This window comes from Eleutherodactylus coqui, chromosome 1 (assembly GCF_035609145.1).
Source record: "Eleutherodactylus coqui strain aEleCoq1 chromosome 1, aEleCoq1.hap1, whole genome shotgun sequence".
In the NCBI taxonomy this organism is placed as follows: Eukaryota; Metazoa; Chordata; class Amphibia; order Anura; family Eleutherodactylidae; genus Eleutherodactylus; species Eleutherodactylus coqui.
In genome coordinates, this window is record NC_089837.1 from 371,658,878 (window position 1) to 371,679,558 (window position 20,681).

At 43.7% G+C, this 20,681-nt stretch overlaps 1 protein-coding gene across 1 annotated transcript in view; it reads left to right on the top strand.

The window, feature by feature from the left end:
* GEMIN8 (gem nuclear organelle associated protein 8) overlaps nucleotides 1-20,681 on the top strand; it is a 42,507-nt gene that overhangs the window by 10,388 nt on the left and 11,438 nt on the right. The window contains exons 2-3 of the mRNA XM_066578391.1: nucleotides 7,840-7,876; nucleotides 12,328-12,766. Of these exons, the coding sequence (XP_066434488.1) occupies nucleotides 7,874-7,876; nucleotides 12,328-12,766 (442 nt within the window). The 5' untranslated portion in view covers nucleotides 7,840-7,873. The remainder of the gene's footprint in view (nucleotides 1-7,839; nucleotides 7,877-12,327; nucleotides 12,767-20,681) is intronic.

The following is a 20,681-nucleotide window of genomic DNA, read 5'->3' on the forward strand; positions in this document are numbered from 1 at the left end:
TGATGATCTTTTTGAGGATTGGTGCAGCAATGCGGTTTTGTTTCTGTGTCACTATATACAAATCTTCAATTGCCCAGCAGTTTCACATGGGGGTGAGACCTTATAACTCCCAGCTCCCACATTTCACACAATATTTCTTTGAAGTCTTATGGTTCCGTTTTTTACCTACAGATGAGCCATGTGATATGTCTTGTACAATACTACCAGATTCCACTAGATGGTGCCAGAGAACAAATTTGGAGCAGCGCAGCCCACACCCATCACAGGCCGGCTGGATGGAATCTGACTTTAATTGTAAAGTTTCCTGGATGCTGTAAAATCCTGTTAAGGAAAGTTATTCTCTTAGCAGTTATTTTATTGTTGAGATCCCACTCGTAAATAACAAAAGTTTATTGTGGCCAGGCACGTTACAGCCTGCACTTAGCTTTTCAATCTGGCATTTCTGAAGTCTATGGACAGTCTTGTAGCTGAAATCAGATCCCCGCTGACCTTGTGCAATAGTGGCTTTCCGGCCAAGACTTTTTAGAGGAAATTTGGAGCTAGTGGTGCTGCATTGTATAATGAAAGGATTTGTTTTAGATAAACAACTTTTCAATGTACCCCTCCAGAGAGGAGCCCAAATTATGAGACCCCACCTTAGCTGGGCAGACCAGTACGGTTTAGTGTTATGCTAAATTATATGAATCTTCAATAAAATGTTGGTGGAAATGTGTAGTCCAGGCAGCACTGGTTGGGTGGGGGGGCTCTACCCCTCTAAAGTGCAAGTGGGGGGCACTTTATTCATTTGTACTATGACACTCCGTATAGAGAAACATATCCTTCCGTTGAACAGCTGTGCCTAAGGCCGAATGTACACCGGCGGATTTGCATTGCGGAATACGGAGCAGGTGTTCGCCTCTGGATTCCGCAGCAAATACTGCCCATAAACATGCTATGGAAAAACGCTTGTCCACGAGTGGAAGTCAATTGCGCTTTCCAATCACAGAGGGAAAATTGCAACATGTTACATTCCAGTGCGGATGGCTTCCATTGAAGTCAATGGATGCCGCTCGATCCACGGCCCTTCCACATTCATCATTGCGGAAAGGTCGCGGAATCCGCATCATCGCCTAGTGATGACGCGGCGTAATGTGTACTGCACATGTGCGCTGGCCGCACATCCGCAATACAGATCCAGAGAGGTACGCAGGGGTCACCAGCTGGGCAAAGGTTCGGATTCCGCTGCAGGATCCCACATGCAGCATCCGACTCGGCCATGTGCATTCAGCCTTAAAGGGAATGTGTCATCAGAAATTGACCTATTGTATAAATCAGACTTTTGTGTTCATGTTTGTTAGAATTTTGGGTGGTTTTATTATTATTTTTTTTTTTTCCGATCACAATCTGTAATTTAACTCTTTAGTGACCAGCTCATAGTGTTTTTACGTCCTGCCTAAAGGCCCTTTAAGACACAGCGATTTTCGCTCAAAAATCGCTCAAAGCCATCTTTTGAGTGATAATCCTTGTGTCTAACTGCACAGACATAGTGCAGTTTTCGTTAAGCTGTCGCTGATCTTTCAGCATGCTGAAAGATCAGCGATCAGTTATCAGGAATTCACAGCAGGATACAGCTGATACTATTATTTCAGATGTATCCCGCTCTCTGATGACAGACGGGGTATGAAGAACTGAGCGGTCCAGCTGTGCTCTTCATTACCCCCCTCGGGGGGCTTGGCTGTATTACAGCCGGGCACTCCGAGCGGGGAACAACTGGATGCAGAAGACAAGCAGGGTCACCCCTCTTGTCTTCTGCATCCATCGCTCCAAGCGCTCGGCTGTATAATAGCCCGACACTCCGAGCAGAGAACAGCTGGATGCAGAAGACAAGCGGTGACACCCCGCTTCTCTACTGCATCCTCCACTTGGAGCGCAAGGTGATCGCTCAACGTTTGAGCGATCACCTTGCGCTTAAAAAGAACACAACAATTATCACTCAAAAGATTTTTTGAGCGATATTCGTTGTCTACACCAGGCTTAAGTGGGTTTTAATCCCTGAGGTTGTAAAAACATGCATCCTGCGGGAATTAAAGCCACGTGCCCAGTGGTAGCTGACAACATGAAGCTGTCATCCTGAGCTGCGGGGAGCCCCCCCCCTCCCCCCAGCAATGCGATTGGTGCAGATCGCATTAAAGTGCCAAAAAGTTTTTAAAAGGTTAAAGATTCAGCTGTCCTCATGGATCGGATCCATCAGGGTAGCTGAGATTACTTACCCCGGTCCTCCATGCTGTCCTGTGGTAATCTGGTTTTCCAGGACCTGACGCCAGCTGATGTAATGACGCCTGGTGCGCATGCACAGAAGGCCGGAAGCCCCGACAAATTTGATATCTCCTGGCTCTCGACTCCTGAAGGTAGCCAGGAGGCAGAAGATGTCACCAGGGACTGTTATGACCGGTCTCCGGGCCCGTGATCGCGGTTATGCAATGGATAATGGTGATCATGGAAAAGTGAAAAAAAAAGTTACTTTCCCTCATGGATTGGATCCATGAGGGGAGGTGAAAATACTCACTCCGGTCCTCCATGATGTCTGGCGGCGATCTACAGCTGCTTGTGCCGATGTGGCGCGCACGCACAGTAGGCCGGAGAGCCCAGAAAATTTTAAATTCCCCTGCATCCGGCTGTCAAAGATAGCTAAGTGCAGAGATAGATCACCAGAGACCGCTGTATGCGGTTCACAGTCACATGATCACTGTTATCCATCAGATAACAGTGATCATGGAAAGTTAAAAAGTGTAAAAAAGTTAGTTTCATCTCCCTTTACGGATCGTATCCATGAGAGGAGATGAAATTACATACCCAAGGTCCCCTGGGTTTGTCCCCCAATGGGATTGGGATCTTTATCCGCGGACCTTACCTCGGCTTCAGCGCATGCACCCATCAGCATAATGGCAGACGCATGCGCAAAAGTAAATGATTGCCCGGGAAATTTAAAATCTCCCTGCTTCTGACTACCAAAGGGAGCCGAGAGCCTGGAGATGTCACGGGGGACTAGCCGAGAGCCTGGAGATGTCACTGGGGCCACGGTGAGCGGTCCCTGGTCACGTGATTGCTGTTATCCAATGGATAATGGCAATCATGTAAAGGTTTAAAAAAAAAAAAAGTTGAAGCTTCAACTCCCCTCACAGATGCGATCGGTGAGAGGAGATGAAACAACTTCCCGGAGGCCTCCGCGTTTGAACCCCAAGGCGATCATCCTCCATGGACCATTCTGGCTTCTGCGCATGCTCCGAGTGCCTGGAGCAGTGATTGGTGACCTTGTTGAGAGATCCCTGGTCACATGATAAAAAGGTAGCGATCTACCATTAGGCCGGTCTGCTAAACTGTTCTCCACCTCGCCGACTTTCTGCCTCCCCTCCGGCTGTTTGCAATGGGAGAGGATGGGATGGGGGCGGAGCTACGCTCCCTCTTCCCAGACCCTTGTCCGCAGCCAGCAATGGGAGGGGAGAAGGGAGGGAGTAATATTACTGGAATATACAAGGAAGGTAAAGGCCCTTTGATAACATACATGGTCATTAGCACTATTGCCTTGCAGTAATGGGGTCCTGGGTTTAAATCTGACCAAGGCTTTCTGTACACGTCAGAGCTGGATCCCGCAGCGGCGTTCATGCGTACCTGTCATTTCTCTTGTTTTCTGTACTGTGGATGGACCCGGTGGCTCGCCGTTGGACATGCACAGTACAGATTTTTTAAAATATATAAATCCTTTTTTTCCCTCATCGCTAGGTGATAATGTGGAATCCACGACCTCTCTGCAATCTGAATTGCGGACGGGCCGCAGGTTGGACGGCTTCCATTGATTTTAATGGAAGCCAACCACGCAAAAATGAAACATGCTGAGATTATGACTCCGCTTCCGGAAACCACAATTCGTTTCAGCAAGTGCGCAGGAAAAAGTTTTTTTTTTTCCGTAGCATGCTATGGACGGTATTTACTGCAGCAAAAGTCCTTTTGTATCCAGGCGACTCAAGGGCAACCTCTGCATGGAGTTTATACGTTCTCCACACAGTTGCATGGGTTTCCTCCCACACTTCAAGAGCATAGTAATAGGTGAATTTGGAGAAAGGGACCAATGTAAATGATGACAATCTGTGTACAGTCCTGCAAAATATGTATGTTCTATATAAATGAAAAGACATAAAATGACTTAGATATGGAATCGGGTTACAAGATCCGGTGGTGAGAAGTATATGTGAGGGCAGACAGCCAAAGAAATCGCTGTAGTGATGGAATTAGGAGTAGAGTAGATGGAAGTATAATTCCAGGAGTCCTGTGTATATCCGTCTTCATATTGCACATGTGCATTTATCTTATGGCTGCTGTTATAATCATTTGCAGAATCAGGGCTTCGTTCTCTCGTTCTAGGGAAGCTAGTCGTTTGCAGTATGCTTTGGTCATTTCTTATCTGAGATTTACTTCTTTGTGCGGTAATGTTTCTGGACACACATGATAAAGCGTACCCTGTGCTACGCAAGACCTTGATCTTGATGCACAATAGCCGTCATCTCTTCTGGGATGAGTTACAATGTATAATGAATTCAGTGTCTGTGCTATTCAGAGCTGGACACAATTGCAGCATTGAGTTGTATTGTATTCAAGACAAGTTGTTTTGCATTTGCCAGGCAGCCCACTTTAATCACGGCGCTCTAGGACCTTCACTATATCAAACTGGCTTCCTTTTCTCTGGCTTTTCCTGATTTTCTAAATCTTGTTGAGGCAAAAGAAAAAGTGTATAAGCACATAAAACCAATTCCAAAAGAAGTTGGATGCTGTGTAAAATGGAAAGAAAAAAAGAATGCAATGATTTGAAAATCTCATATAACCATATTTCATTCATAATAATACATAACACCTATCAGAAGGTGAAAGGGAGGCATGTATTTACAATTCCTTCTTTAAAAAATTAACTCCTTTAGAAGTTGATGGCAGCAACACATCTCACAAAAGTGGGACAGGAGTAACAAGCTGGAAAAGGAAGTGGTGCTAAGGGAAAACAGCTAAATCACATGACTGTGTATAAAAAGAATGTTAGGCCGCCCGTGCATGGGCGATTGTTCATTGTGTTACCCATGGCAATAATCCTATGGAAAGCGCAGCAGCGACGTCCACGAGCGGAGAATCATAGCGATTCTCCACTCGCGGGATCTAAATCGCGGCATGCCGCGATTTTCCACGGGGAGCAGAGATGATAGGCTCACCACAGAGAACTGACAGCTCCCCCCCCCCAGTTCCCCTGCAGTGGACTATCACTGGTGATATTCCGTGACAGCCGTGGACAGGGGGCCTTAGAGAGACAGAGTCTCTGAAAAGCAAAGATGGTCAGAGGTTCACCAATCTGTGAAAAACTGCATCTAAAAATCTTGAAATTATTTTAGAAGAATGTTCCTCAGCGTAAAGACTTTGAACATCCCACCATCTACAAAATTCATGTGCACAAATGACAAAGCCAAAGGTCAATATTGGATCTATGGGCCATCTGACAGCACTGCATTAAAAACTGGCATGACTCTGAAATGAAAATCTTTGCATGAGCTCAGGTATACTTCCAGAGCTCACACTGTGAAAACAGGTCGCCATGCAATTCACAAATGCAAGTTAAAGCTGGATCATGGAAAGAAGAAGCCATATATCAACACAATGCAGAAATGCCATCATCTTCTATGGGCCAACGCTCATTCAAAATGTTCTATGGTAAGATAAATCAAAAATGTGAAAAAAAGAGGAGAGGACTATCCAGCTTATCAGTGTGGAGTTCTAAAGCTTAATGGCATAGGGTTGCATTAGTGCCTATGGCATGGGCAGCTTACACATCTCAAAAGACACTATCAATGCTGAGCAGTATATAGCTTTTAGAACAACATATGCCCCATCCCGATAACATCGCTTGGTATTATTGTATCTTGACGCCACCAGGAAGCTAGGGGTTTGGCAGGGCTTAGATTGAGGAACGCCCCTGTCACACCCCTAGTTCCTTGTTGGCGGCATTCCTGAAGAAGCTTGAAGGTCTTTTACCAGCGTGTGGTATGTACACTGTGGCTCCGCGTACTCACTGCTCAGTTAGGCCACAGTACTATGTGGAGTGATGTGCTGAATTGGATGCTGGAGTGCAGATATTCACACCGCTGTCCCCGCAGGGCGCAGGTGTAAATGTCCAGTGGCCGCTGTAATGGGAGTTTTGCCTGTTGCCTCAGGACGGAGCTTGCAGCTGTCACTGTTCCGTCCTCGCATTTCTGCTTTTTGTGGATGTCCAGTGTGAGGACACCCCGGACTCCTGTCCGCGGTGTTAAGAGCTGTTCGGCTGTCGCCAGTCTCCGGAGCCCGCAGCTGTAAGTGTGCAGTGGCCACACTCCAGCCGTGTGCAGCCGTTGGCTGTGATGTGCTCTGCAGAGAGTCCTTGTCAGCAGCATCCCTGTGGCCCTGCCATTTCCCTGCGCACAACGTTTTCTTTGAAGTCCCTGGCCGTCTGACACTGTCTGCGCTGAACAGTGTGCTGGCGGAAGGGAAATTCTGTCACCGCCGGGTACATTACTGTTTGCAACCTAGTACTGGGGACTGCTTGCAGCCGCTCATCCGGCACCTGTGGAAGCGGCGCTGGTGCTCCCACAGTGTGGCCTCCCTGCTGCCGACCCCACTTTGCACTTTAGCACAAAGGGGGTGCGGGCAGCGGTAAAGCCCCTTGCACCTGCCGCTGCAGCGGGGCCACTCTCTCCAATATAAATCCATGGAGCTGTAGGATAACGTTAGTGGGCTGCCTAGACCTGCAGCCCTGACACCTCTCCAGCCTATCACGTTCAGATGCGTCACCCCCCCATGTCAATCTTGACTCCACCAGCACTTGCTGGTGGTGTCAAGATACAATAATGCCACATCATTTTCAGGAAAGGCCTTGCATATTTCAATAAGACAATGCTAAACCATGTACTGCATCCATCGCAACAGCATGGCTTCCCAGAAGAAGAGTGTGGGTGCTGAAGTGACTTGTTGGCAGTCCAGTCCTTTCACCAATATAGAACGTGGCGCATTATGCAACGAAAAATCCAGGACGACCCAGAATTGCTGAACAGCTAAAATCCTATATCAGACAAGAACGGCACAACATTCATGTCCCAAAACTACAGCAATTGGGCTTCTCACTTCTCAAACAATTGTAGACCATTGTAAAAAGAAGAGGGCGTGCTACACAACGGTAGACATTCCTGTGTCCCAACTTTTTTGAGATGTGCTGCTGCCAGCAATTTCTAAATGTTTTTTTTTTTTTTTTTAATGAAACGGAAAAATGTCTTCCTTTCCCCTTCTGATGTTATATGTTCTACTGTGAATAAAATATGATTATATGAGATTTCCAAATCATTGGTTTCTTTTTTTTAATTGGGGCTGTGTGTATAATATGTAATCTTCACATGGTTTGTTTTCACTTGCAGAATGCTATTCTGAGGAATAGTGTATCTAACTATGTTATTGAATACAGTTGAATAAAAGGTATACTGTCCTATCAGCCCTGGCCACTAGTCCAGGTTATTTGTCAGGAGTGATGGACCCTTTTTTATTTTTTTGTTGGTTGAGGAAATTGTTGACAACAAGGAATAATTGAAGGAGGATACACCGTGTGCTGAACCTCCAGTTCCTAGTGTATCAATCATGTTTCATTTTAAGCTGCACGTTTTTTTTAAAATTTATTTCCAGAGTGAAAATGAAATGTAAAATAAGTAAAAACTGCTAAAAATTCATATGTACAGATTTATGTTGCTACCTAATTTTAATTAAATGTAGAATTTACCTTACACTAATTTTTTTTTCTGTCCCTAGGTTTCCTGACCACTGATTAAATAATTCATCAAACATGGTGAGTATTTATAACAGTCATCCATTCCAGTAAAGATGTAGTCTCATTCTTAGGCCTCCTGCACATGGGCGGAAATTCGGCGGCAGGACTTCCCGCAGAATTTCCGCCCGTGCCCGCTGTCGTAGGATTACATTACATAATGCAATCCTATGCAGAGAGCCGCGATTTGACCGCATGAAAACTAGCCCGGTAAACAAATCACGGCATGACCTATTTCTGTGCGGGCCTCACAGAGGCCCACGCAGAAACGTCACAGCTGACGCGCTGGCTCTGCTCTGCGCATGCGCGGCTTGGCAGCAGCCGGCACATAGCAGAGCAGAGGAAAAGCCGGGAATTCTCGCAGCGGGATCCGAACCGGCCGTCTGCAGGAACCCTTAAAAAGAATTGGTCAAAGGAGGATTTGTATGTTTGGTTAAATACTTGTGTTCCCCATGAAATTACAATTCTGGAACATCTTTTCCCATGAATTTGGTTTGTGCCATTCCTCTTGAAAACTAACAATTGGGTATTGCCATTCCCCCTTTCACAGGGGTGTGTCCTAACACAGTGATACAATCATGGGCACTGATTGGACAGTATCAGGTTGTGTAGGGACCCTCCCCCCCCCACACACACACACCCCCCACACACACCCCTTCAATTTTTTCATATATTTCTAGGAGTTATAATAGAGGAGCAGCACAACGTAAAGCTCTATGGAAAAATGCTGCAAGCTTGTCATTTTCAAGAATATAGCTATTTACTAACACTATTTAGACACATTAGAAGAGCTGAATGGACATTTTAAAGCATTTCTGTTATGTCCACAGTAGGTGTTTGGTAGGTGTGGCATCCGCCTGCTGTACCCCTGCCATTCAGTGATTGCCTATTCCTAGACTCTGCTTGCTTATGGCCATCTCCATTGAACTGCTTGGAAACTGTAGCAGCTGATAATTGGTGACCAGGGGTAATCAGATCCTCTCCCCTGTTCTCCCCATAGGTGCTAGTACCATATCTGAAACACTCATTTATCAGACATTTATAACATATCCATCATTGATGGATCCGTTTCATGTATCAATGTAAAATGAGTAAAATACATTATGTAGAGGTATAGAAGTGGTTTTTGAATGTATCTACAATGCAGATTCAAAGATTTGTCTTTTACATTATGGGGGTCCTCCGTGTGAAGAGTTGCTAAGAGCTCCCACTTTGACAGACCCGACCTGACCTATTACTCGGATGTCCATTCATTCCTATTTCTTTGTGTAATACTATGTTTCTATGCAGAGCACCATTCCTCTTAGCCTCCTTTCAGCTGGTCTTGGCTAGATTCGGGAGATCTGGAGATTGACTGAGTGTTATTAACTTTCTTGAAAGAAAGCAAGATAATCTGGATGGGCATGACACTCTACCCCCTAAATTCTAACTATTGATGACCTCTAACTAGTTTTCTAGAACTGGAAGCATGAGTTAAAGAAGGAAATGGAAGTAGAGTCGTGCACTTGTTTGATGACAGACATTAAATGGTTAAATGCAAGGAAAAGAAACGTGGTTCCCCTGTATTATGAGAGCAGCACGTGGTCCGAGCCCATCTTGTGGATGCCGTGTAAGACTGGTCTCCCACAACCGGATTTGTATTGCCGAATCCGCGCTTGTACAATGGGTACTTGCGTCTTGGCTAGTGACAGCGCAGGAATTACAAATATATATTTTTAAAAAATCTCTACTGCACATGACCGACGGTGAGCGTCTGCGGTCGTCTGCAGTAAAGAAACAGCCACACGGGGTCGCCGGTTGTGGTCAGAGCCGAATTCCACTGCAGGCTCCAGCAAGCAGAGTCCGACCCATCCGTGTGCGAGCGGCCTAAGGATGATCTGTTTCCCATAGAATACTTCAACCAATGCCCAGTAATCACCATATGGATTTTATAGTTGTGTTTGCATCACAAATGATACTTTAGCTTCCTACCCTTTAAGACCCATGAGAGGATGCTGACTTTATTGGGCTGGGGGTGGAGGTTTCAGCGTCCGGATCCATGGACAGCAGGAAGTAGAGTTTTCCCACAGCCCACATGTCTCCCATCCTCCCGTGTGAACAGCCGCTACATCTGTAATCTCTAAGGCTGTTCTTCATATCTCTCCATATGTCATTATTTAGTCATGTATAGTGCTCTTATATACATTCTGTAGTGCTTTAGTCGTTCGTACACATTTGTCTTCATATACGTGTAACACTGCTGGACAGCTGCTGAAGCAGATGTGTTTTGGGGTTTTCAGAGCATTCCCAAGTGTTATGTAGGATGTTTGCTTTGGCTTTTTGGTTCGCATGAATGTATGGGAAGCTAAAATTATCCTTCGCTCTTTGAGAAAATGTCTCTTTCTTACAAGTTTGACACGTTCTACAAAATCTAGTGTCTGACATCTGCCGAGCTAAGGAAGCCGGCTCCAGAGAGCTGCTACATCTGTAGGGCATTAGCTTTTGCCGAATATCTAATTATTTATAATGAAATGTTTGCTAGAGAATTTCTCACACGAGGCCAATTTGTTACAAATATTTCTGCCACTAAATGTGTATATATATAGAGAGTGAGAGAGATACACACACACACGGTCCCCTACTTGTGAATGTTCGAGATACGAACTATCTGTCCTGCACAGTATGATGTAATGCTATGGCATTACATCATACTGTGCAGGGACCGGGCAGGCTTCTATCAAGTCTGATAAAAGCCTGTCCGGTCAGATAGCGGGACTCTGTGCGGTTGCTAGGCACTTGGGGGCCAGATGGTCCCCTATTTGCAAACCGGTTCCGTTCCAGTAGCCTGTTCGCAAGTCCGAACAAATGTTTGTATGGAGCGGGATCGCAGGTGGATCCCGCTCCATACAACGTCGAGTGCTGGCTGTTCTTACAGAGGACACCCGGCGGCAGTAGTTCCGACGAGCCGCGCCGCTCGTCGGAACTGTTAACTCTCTAAATACCGGTGACAGCGGTATTTAAAGTGTTAATAGTTCCGAGGAGCAGTGCGGGGCTCATCAGAACTGCTGCCGCCGGGAGTCCGCTGTAAGAACAGCCAGCACCTAGCGTTCAGGGGGCCCGTATAGTGTCCCGCGATAAGACCGCGTGGACCCTGTGCGGTTGCTAGGCAGCTAGGGGCCTTCTGAAAGGCCCCAGGGCTGTCTTGGCAGAATGCCTATCAAGTCATACCTGTGTGCTATTGAATTACATCATACTGCCGGAGCGATCAAAGCACCGCTAGCTGTGGTCCCCTAGGAGGACTAAAAGAAAATGTAAAAATAAGAACAATAAAGTTTTACTAATTTATTATTTAATAAATAAAATAAAGTAAAGTAAAAAAAACAAAAACCCTTTTGCCATATTTGCAATAAAAGAATCTAAATAATAGAACAAAAATACATATTTGGGATAACTGCGTCTGTAAAATTCCAATATATCAAAGTAATGCATTATTTAGCATGCACAGTGAACCCTGTTCGAAAAAATAAAGAACGCCAGAAATGTGCTTTTTTGGTCACCCTGCCTCCAAGAAAAAATGTAATAAAAAGCGATCAGAAAGGCCGTTTTTTATTCAAAAATGGTACCAGCGGAATTTACAGAACGCACAAAATGAGCCCCCACATAACTATGTTGATGGAAAAATAGTCATTGTGTGCAAAACATGTAGACATGAAATAATTTTTAAAAATTGCATATCTTTAAAAAATACAAGTAATACAGCAAAAAAAAAAACTATAAGTTTGGTATCGTAGTAATCGTACTGACCCATAGAATAAAGTTATCATTGTTGCCGTTTGTGCACCATAGAAACACACAGAAAGATGGTGGAATGTCGTGTTTTTTTTCCATTTCTCTGCACTTACAATTTTTTAAAAGTTTTTCAGTACATTATATGGTACATTAAATAGTACAGTTGAAAAATACAACTCGTCCTGCAAAAAACAAGTCCTTATACAGTTAGATCGATGGATAAATAAAGGAGTTACGATATTTTTAAAAGGGGGAGGAAAAAACGAAAATAGAAAAAAGCAAAAAAAGCTCCGTCAGTAAGGGGATTAAACACCCAACAACTGTCCCGTGTAACCTAGTTATTTGCAGGAAGGAGTGCACACTACAACCTTCAGAAGTAGTTGCTGGTGTGAAGAGTGTAGACTCACTGGCTCGCGCTTCCATGTGTGTTATATGGCCGCTGAGACCAGTGATTAGCTGCATCAGCCGCATGAACATCGTATGTGACGTCATTGCAGTCGCATGTATGAGACCATTGGAGCATTGCCTGCTCACAGACTAATACAGTGTCACTGCTATGCCATCTTATCAACGTTGTCATTCCAACACTTTTTATTCTGCCATCGATTAAAGGGTCTTTTTTTTACAAAGTTGGTTGGGGTTTACAGAGATTGCTAGCGACGTGTTACAAACCACTTCTGTAATTGTCATCCCTTTATCCGCAGGCTAGCGTACACCTTCAACCAGCTGAACCTTGGTATGCTGGCCGGGTATATTCCAGGTACTGGAAGCATTACAGTCAAGCAATGCAGTGGCTATACAGGCATAAGAGGGCATACAGGATGGCCGTGGCATCTATGTGTTATCCCCCCTGGTACCTGGCGGAAACCTTTCCTAATACTCGTTACACCGATTGGGAAGGAAGGCAGTCCTCTTATCCATCCTGCTATGCCAGGCCGCAGAAACAGGCCGTGCCGCCACGCAGGGTTCGCCCCTGTTTAAAGGTATCGTGCTCTCAGGAAGAGGAGACTGAGATGGAGCAAGAAGCGCCCGTGTCCACAGATTCTGATGAAGGAGGGATAGAATGTGACATGAGCAACATGGAGATAACTGAGGAGTTGCGCCAGTACTTTGCAGAGACTGAGCGACATCGAGAAGAGCTAAGTAAGTATCCATCGTCTCTTTGTAATTGCTTTACATTTAGTTTCAGTGGTGCCTATGCCATCGTGGGTTACACAGTGGCTGGATCGTAGAGAGTAAAAGGTTTACTGGGTATTCTGCTAAAAAGAGCTGGCATTGAAAAGAAACGAGTTTATCTGGTACTTCAGAAAGTTTTATAATACAGCACTTTCCTGCACAGAATTGTTGTATATCTTGTAACTGTCCGATATTAGAAGCTGAGGACTGAGAAGAGATATCAGAAGATGAATCCAGTTTTTATACTAGTAGAGTTTGTGCACTTACGGGGGTATTCCCATCGGGGAGGTTTATGGCATATCCATGCTTGGCTTTTTCTGCAAGTCCTGGCCACTGCATTAAGCTGGGCAAGGAGTGGTAAGGTCAAGATAGGTGCGCAAGCCACATTTATTACACTTTTATATCCTGTGCCGTAAAAGTCCTAGATGTGAATATTCCTTTAACTAAAAATACAGTGGATCTTTAAGTACTCTCTGAAATATAGCAGCAGATCTCGATCTTATTAACCCCCTAAGAACCAAGCGTGGTAAATATATACGGCGCTTGGTCCTGGGCTTTAATCCCAGCTGATAGTAGATGTATGGCGCAGGATTAAAGCCTCTGCTCCTGTGCAGTCAAGCAGGAGCAGGTCGGGTCCTCAGCTGTTAGTCACAGCTGAGAAGCGTTTTTTAGCCCCTTCTGCCTTGTCCTTTCCCAGCTACATAGTGCTGAATGAGTGCTATGTATTAAAAAGTGCAATCATTACTTCTACTATTCAACCCGGGGAAACAATGTGAATGTCCCCCAGAGGTGTTATATGGCATCATGGGAGATATAGATTGTTAAAAAAAAAATGTTTACAAAAATAAGTAAAAAAAAAATTTTAAGAATAAAATAAAAATATATACTGTAAAAAAAACCCCCCACAGCCGACGCCAACCAAACTTGTTGCCATATGCGCCCTGTAATCCAAAACTTTGCCAATTATATATCAAAATGTCCAAAACAAAAGGTGGCACCCATACTTTATTTTAGCATAAATCTGCACATTTTAAAAATAAACTATTACACATTTTTTTGTTAGCTTTTTACCCCCAATAAAATTTAAACGCGGCAAAAAAAGTAAACAAATCCCTATATGTTACACAGAAAAACTGCAGCAAAAAAATTTTGGTAGCTGAGGAACGAAATAGAGCAATAAAAACACCACATGGATAAAATCCCAGAAAATTGTCTGGTCTCTTAAGATGAATATATACTTAGCCCAGGCTGCTTCAATTCATTTCCTGTTGATTTGCCTCCCACGTCTGCTGGAAGTTCCTTCCAAGTATCTACTACTCTTTCTGTAAAAATAAGATTTTCTCTCAATTTGCCTCAGATTTTTGTCCCCCAACTAATCTCAGATTGTGCCCCCTTAACGTCAACTACCCCTGCTTTAGATCTTTTGCCATCTGACAGAATAATCTGACAGAAAAAACAATAATTCCCCACAGCTGTCAAGTAATCGCTCCCCTTTTACAAAAGGGGTATAGTGACTGGAAGTGGGTTAGTTTGTGGCTTGAATCTCCTGACCGACCATGAAGAAGATATACTTAGTTACATGAAAGAAGGTGTAGTAATTCACTCCTCTTTGTTGTTGGCCATGGTGTCCTTCATAATGTCTACATGAATAGCCTCTTCTATGTTGGTCCTCGGTGGTATTACTTCTTATGTCACGTGCATTTCTTTATTATATAGGATCTGACTATTTTAGTGTATTGCAGTCTTACAGAATTTGTATTCTGTTTTTTGTCACTGATGATTATTTTGGATTGGGGCCACATGGCCGCAGGCCAGTTTAAGTGACCAAACTTTACAGGGCAACCCTGCAATCTCCTAATCTTATAGACGGTAACGTGTTGCGATGTGACTCGCAAGTGACACTGATTGTGACCCATACATTACGAAAAAATCCAGGGAGATTGGGCTTCTTGCAAGTAGCTGTGACCTGCGAATTGCCAGTCGCCGTGTGACGCTTCTATTAGATTAGGAGATCGCAGGGCTACCAGAGTCGCCATGTAGCCCTAGTCTAAATGTGAAATACATTGCAGGAACCTTATGTTGCCTGTGATGCCACATTGTAAGCCTAAAGCACATGGGGGGGGCAGCTTCAGCTTTATGGTATCACTGATACTTCTTCCAAGACATCATCATGTTCAGCTTCCTTGAAAACATTGCAATCCCACTCTGTAAAGTTTCCATAACAACAGTACAGAGGGCTTAGAAAGGCTCCATTGACGGACTCAATAGGGCCTCTTCAAGTAGGAGAGAACTGGAAGCTCTGAAGAAACAAAAGGGAGACAAATACAGCAAAATGGAGTCATGTCTTTTGAAATAATTACGGAGTGTACACATTTATATATGCTTCTATATAATTACCCATAGCAGTTATTTCAATACGGAATTGAATACTAAATGCACAACCTATACAAAGAATGACTTTCTTGCTGTCGTTATAGTCTCTAATCACCAAATCCTTTCTTCCAACATCAGTAAAGTGTGATACAGTGAATATGGTGGACGTTCCAAAAGATTAATACTGGTACACTACTTGGTCGTGCTCTCGTATTGAGGAGCTCTTACACATGATATCATTCCAGAAAATCGCCGGACCGTTCAGTTTGAACGATAATTGTTCAGTGTAAACATGGCCATCAATCGAACAATGAACGATAATTTGAAAACCTTAAAATCATTGTTGATTCGTTTGCAGAACGTTGGGTTTATGGTTCAAAAGGATTTTATTTAAGCTGCAGTTTCAAAACATTCATACGATTACAAAAGACTATTCCAAGAAGCAGTTGTGGCACAATCTGTCCTAAACGTGTAATCATCTGAAATATTTGCTTTATGCAGCCTTTCAGCATTATTAATAACCCATAATAAAATAATAATCCCCCCAAGTCGGGGAGACCAAGAGAAAGCAAAGAAATAGATATAAGGAGATCAGGAAGGGTGAAGGGGGCCTCGGGTTATCGGGGTGTAATATCGGTCTACACTGGGTTTGCTCAATCATAATGGGTCATTTCTGATGCAGTAGGTAAACCATGTCTCTACGTAACAATCAGTGAGGGACGGCCCCATTGGCGAGCCACATATTCAGTTCCAGAACTGAATCCAGACAGCCCAAATTGCATAAAATTTAGTGTATCCCAGCTCAACTTTCACACAAAGCTCTTCCATATATCTTAGGTTGTCTAGGGACTCCAGCCACATCAGTCTCGATGGAGCAACAGTCGACCTCCACTTCCTAGGAATAATTTGCCTTATGGCCAGAATAAAAAATCTCAACAGTGATCCCTTGGTTCACGTCAACAAGCCTGGGATCATTGACAGCAGTGCTATCTCAGAGGTGCTATTAATTGGACTTTTACACACCACGGTTTACAGAGCCCCAACCTCCTGCCACAGGAACTGGACCAATGGACAGGACCACCAAAGGTGTAGAAAGGTCCCTTTTCCTGGAGGCATCTCCAACATGTATCCGGGTACTGGGGGTAAATTCTGGCTATCCCAGCCAGGGTTTTATACCATCTTGTCAGTATTTTATAATTAAGTTCTTGCATCCTACTGGACACGTTCATTTTGTGTGTCAACACATAGGCCTTCCTCCATGACTCCTCCGAGGGCTCACCGCCCAGCTCCTGTCCCCGACTTTGTTCTATTGTCCAACTTCCCCCCTGGGTATCACTTTCCATGAGTAGCTGGTACAACGCAGAGATTGTAGACAATCTCTCCGGGGTTGAGAGAGAGAGTTTCTCAAAGGAAGTTATGGAATGTTCAGAAAGTTAAACGCTTCCAAGGGACCTTATATAGTGGTAGAGTTGTAGGTACTGGTACCACGCCCCAGTCGGGGGGTCTCCCACCTCCAATATCTCCTGCAGGGACTTAATGCCTGTATCCATAACTATGTCACGCACGCAAGGAACTGGGTCTGCTATTCTAGCTGTCAGGGAAGAGCCTCAAAAAAGGGTCATAACACCTGGGTTACCCACCAAAGGGGTTTGAGGGCTCGGTTTGTTGATCAGTCCCGACGCCGCAGCTTGGCTAATCCAAGCTCCAATCAGGTTGTCGAGAAAGGGTGACAATCCCAAATTCCTGTACCCTCTCTGCGGAACCTTGGGTTTAAATACCGAACATTCAGTTGTTCATTCACTGGTTTAGTGAATGTGAATGACTGAACAATTTGCGAGTGAACAATTTATCTACCTGTATAAACAGGTTGCACGAGAGAACTCTGTCATTGTTCGCTTGTTCGAACAATAAATCGCTTCGTCTAAAAGCATTCTAGTTGCCCAGTTAATTTTGGGAAACTTTCTATGTACTCCTAAATGTCTTGAGTTTGATTAATTCTAGTATCCACCAAATATGCGTTAAAGTTTATAGTTGTGTGGTTAGCCAATCGCAGTGCGTTAGAAGTTGAATTGCATAGTATTATAGTTCCAGTCTAGAGCACTCCAAACAATGCAAATTGCATGCTGTTGTGTACGTATGCTATATACGGCATACTTGTGACTTAATTGCAATAATAGACCCATGAATTATAGAATAACAGGCGCGTACCCTATGTAGTGGGAATTTCAGTAACTGCCTTGTCTATATTATTATACTATAACAACCTCTGTGAAACGCTCCAGGAAAATTGTGTATTTTGTCCTGCTCATGGCCATTATTAGAAATATTAGGACCCTATACAGGCAAAGGCGCAAGGACCCCAGGAAGCATTTCACCAATCACTGGGATCTTGGACATCCTTACTAATATTTTTGGGGAACAGTTTTATCTTTTATCATATTAGTGATGGTTTAAGATGTAGAGATTTCTGAGATAATGAAAAATGGTTTTCTATTTTTTCAAAAATCTAACTATACCTATTATGCTGTATGTCGGGTATTGCAGTTTAGGTGTAGGTGAATAGGTCTGAGCTGCACTAACTGGCAGAGACCATGGACAATAGTGACAAGCTTTTTACTGACCTCAGACTACCCTTTTACTAATATACAGTTTTTAATATAGGATGTGGTGGTGACTGATAGCAGTACTATCCTCTGATGCAGTTACCTGACTGGTCCACACTGCCAATACCATAGATACTAGCACCAGTGTTTCTGGTAGCGCAATGCGCCACTTACTAATATATTATAGTTAAATGGATTGGAGTTGGTCAAAGGTCCTAAACCAGCAGAGCTGGACAGCAGCCGTGTGCTTACAGGACCTATGATGATGTCACCGCCATGTGATCAGTCACCAGGACTCTGAGCTCCGCCCCTAATCACGCCACTGTGACGTCATCACAGGTATGGTAAGCACACGGCTGCTGTCAGGCTCTGCATGTTTTAGGACCTGTAATGACATCACCGTCATGTGATAAGGGCACGGAGCTCAGAGCCTCGGTGACTGTTCACATGATGGTGACATAATCACATGTAACTCACACATTCACTCAGACAGGTGGCCGTTAGTATTTAGTGAACCTCACATGGACGTTGGGAGGAGTACACAGAATTGTTCTCTGCCTACCGGAAAAAGAAGGATGAAGATGATATGAGCAGTATACACCCTTCTTAAGAGGATTACAAAAAGTCCAGTACTTAAAGGGGGAGAAGAATGTGGGGTTGATAAGTCTTTCTACATCCTTTGAGACCTGGCCTTTTATCATTCTCCATACAAAGTAAATATAAGAGAGGACCCAGTAGGAGGCCTGGCTTTTTACCTCCATATTTCTTTCCAAAACTTGATGGGCCACTGCAGTGGATTTTTTTCTCATTCATTATATAGCTAGTCACCCAGTATAAATAAGTGAGCTAGTGTTACCTTGGTTAGCTATTGCTTTCTGTCTGAAACTCCTGGCCTCTTTCTCATCAGGTGGATCATGTGATTCTGACCAGCTCAGATTTACTTGGGGTTATGTGTTAGGTTTCTAGCCAGTTTCTCTATCTGTTTTATGTTATTACATGAACCCTACCACAGAAACTGCTTAGAGGGGGTCACAGAGTAAAATCACAGTTACAGATGATGATTATACAGCTTCTGTTCACATCTCATCCTCCTGATTGTATACCTATGGTCTTCTGTAGCTTATTTAGGTGAATATAGAAGATAATAATATTTAAACTGCCCACCCAGCAGGCAGCAATGGTATAGTCTTTAGCTAATGCTGTGCTGATGCATCATGGGCTTAATGTAAAAGTAAAAATCTCAGCATCAAGATGATGCCTGATAAGCATCAGACAGGGAATGCAATGCATAGAAGTCACTGCAATATACAGAGGAGACACCTCAGAGCGTGATGGGCAATCAGGTGAGGGAGGCAGGGATGGAAAAATGTAGTGGCTTCCTTTGTATTTGAGGGTTTGTGTGCAAGTCATGACATTGTTCAATACAAAGTACTCTCAAAAGCCTGAACGGAAATCTGTTCAAACATCTGTAATACGCTTTGCTTTATAGCCCGAAACGGGGTTTTCTTTATGCTGTTTATATTTGTCACAGCTGCTGTTCTTTTACAGGGGTCTGTAATGTCTTTTTAGCACTTGTGGTTCTTCTTAGTCCCACGTTTGACAAAGCTGTTCCCATGGACCCCTGCTGGAGTTATGTATACTTTTCAATACTGGTCGAGCTGAAGATGATTTTTCTCACTGCCTCGCTTTACCCAGTGATCAGGAGAGGCAGGTTGAGCAGACTTGCCTTCCATATACTAGATGGAGGGGGATATTGATTTTCTTTTTTTTTTCCTCTTAAAGTTTTAGCATGGCACAGCTAGTCGCCAATGGCAACAGGACTCTCGATTCCTTTTGCCATTTGCAAAATCATGGGTGCATTGGTGAGCATTTTGGTTGCCATCTGGAGCCCTTTGTTAATACTGTAAAATCCCTTTTAAAAACGTGTTACTGCACGTAGATATATTCACTTATTTGCTTACTAAGACTGTTCTAAATATATAAAAGCTGAAACGAACCTTATTGCGAAACATGTTTAAAAAATTTAAAACAAAATACTGTTACTGCAAGAAATTGGGTTGTCAGGAATTGGCTCATGCCTTGGCAGAAGCGCTTCATTTTTTCCACTTGATGCTTTCCTTTTTCCAACCTGGCACTCGTGATACAAGAGATTTTGCACATTCCCACATCCCCCTCATCACCCTTTTGTATGCTTTAACTGTGCATCTGCTGCCATTTACCAGGGAAGTTATGACTCATGCCAGGACTTGTTGTGTGCTAAGCTTCCTTGCAGGTCCTCAGAAATCACCTCTTGTGCTAGGGAGCACTTAGGACCAAATCTGTTGTAACGATATCTACAGGCCACATGGATGGCAACGACTGGGGCAAACATGAAGCACTTGTTTATAACCAATCAGATTTCAGCTCTCAAATTGTTATGAGAAACCCAGGACTCCGAAAGTAATGCTCAAATATATGAAAATATATTTATATCCATTCATAAATATAAAATTGTAAGGTTTTGGTCTGATCCCGGACCTTCCTGAAACCACTGCATTGTGTTTGTAGCTAAAATTGGCATTAATGGTATAAGAAGCAATAGGTAAAGCAACAACCATCGCTGAAGAATGGCGCAACAATCACCTTTCCTAGCTCTTCTGATCTATTTTCTGCCAATTTTACCTACACCTGCAGTCTGATGGTTTCATTTTTCGACGCACGCACTAAACGTGTCCATAGAGGTCCATTATCAGAAAGAGGCTGACAAGTTTGGACATACCTTTTAATTCCATAGTTTTCTTGTTTTTATTTCATTTTTTATTCTCCACATTCTAAATTCATATTGAAGACATGAAAACCATGAAGGAACACATGGATTTAAGTAGTAAACAAAAATTGTTAAACCAGAATATGTTTTATATTTTAGA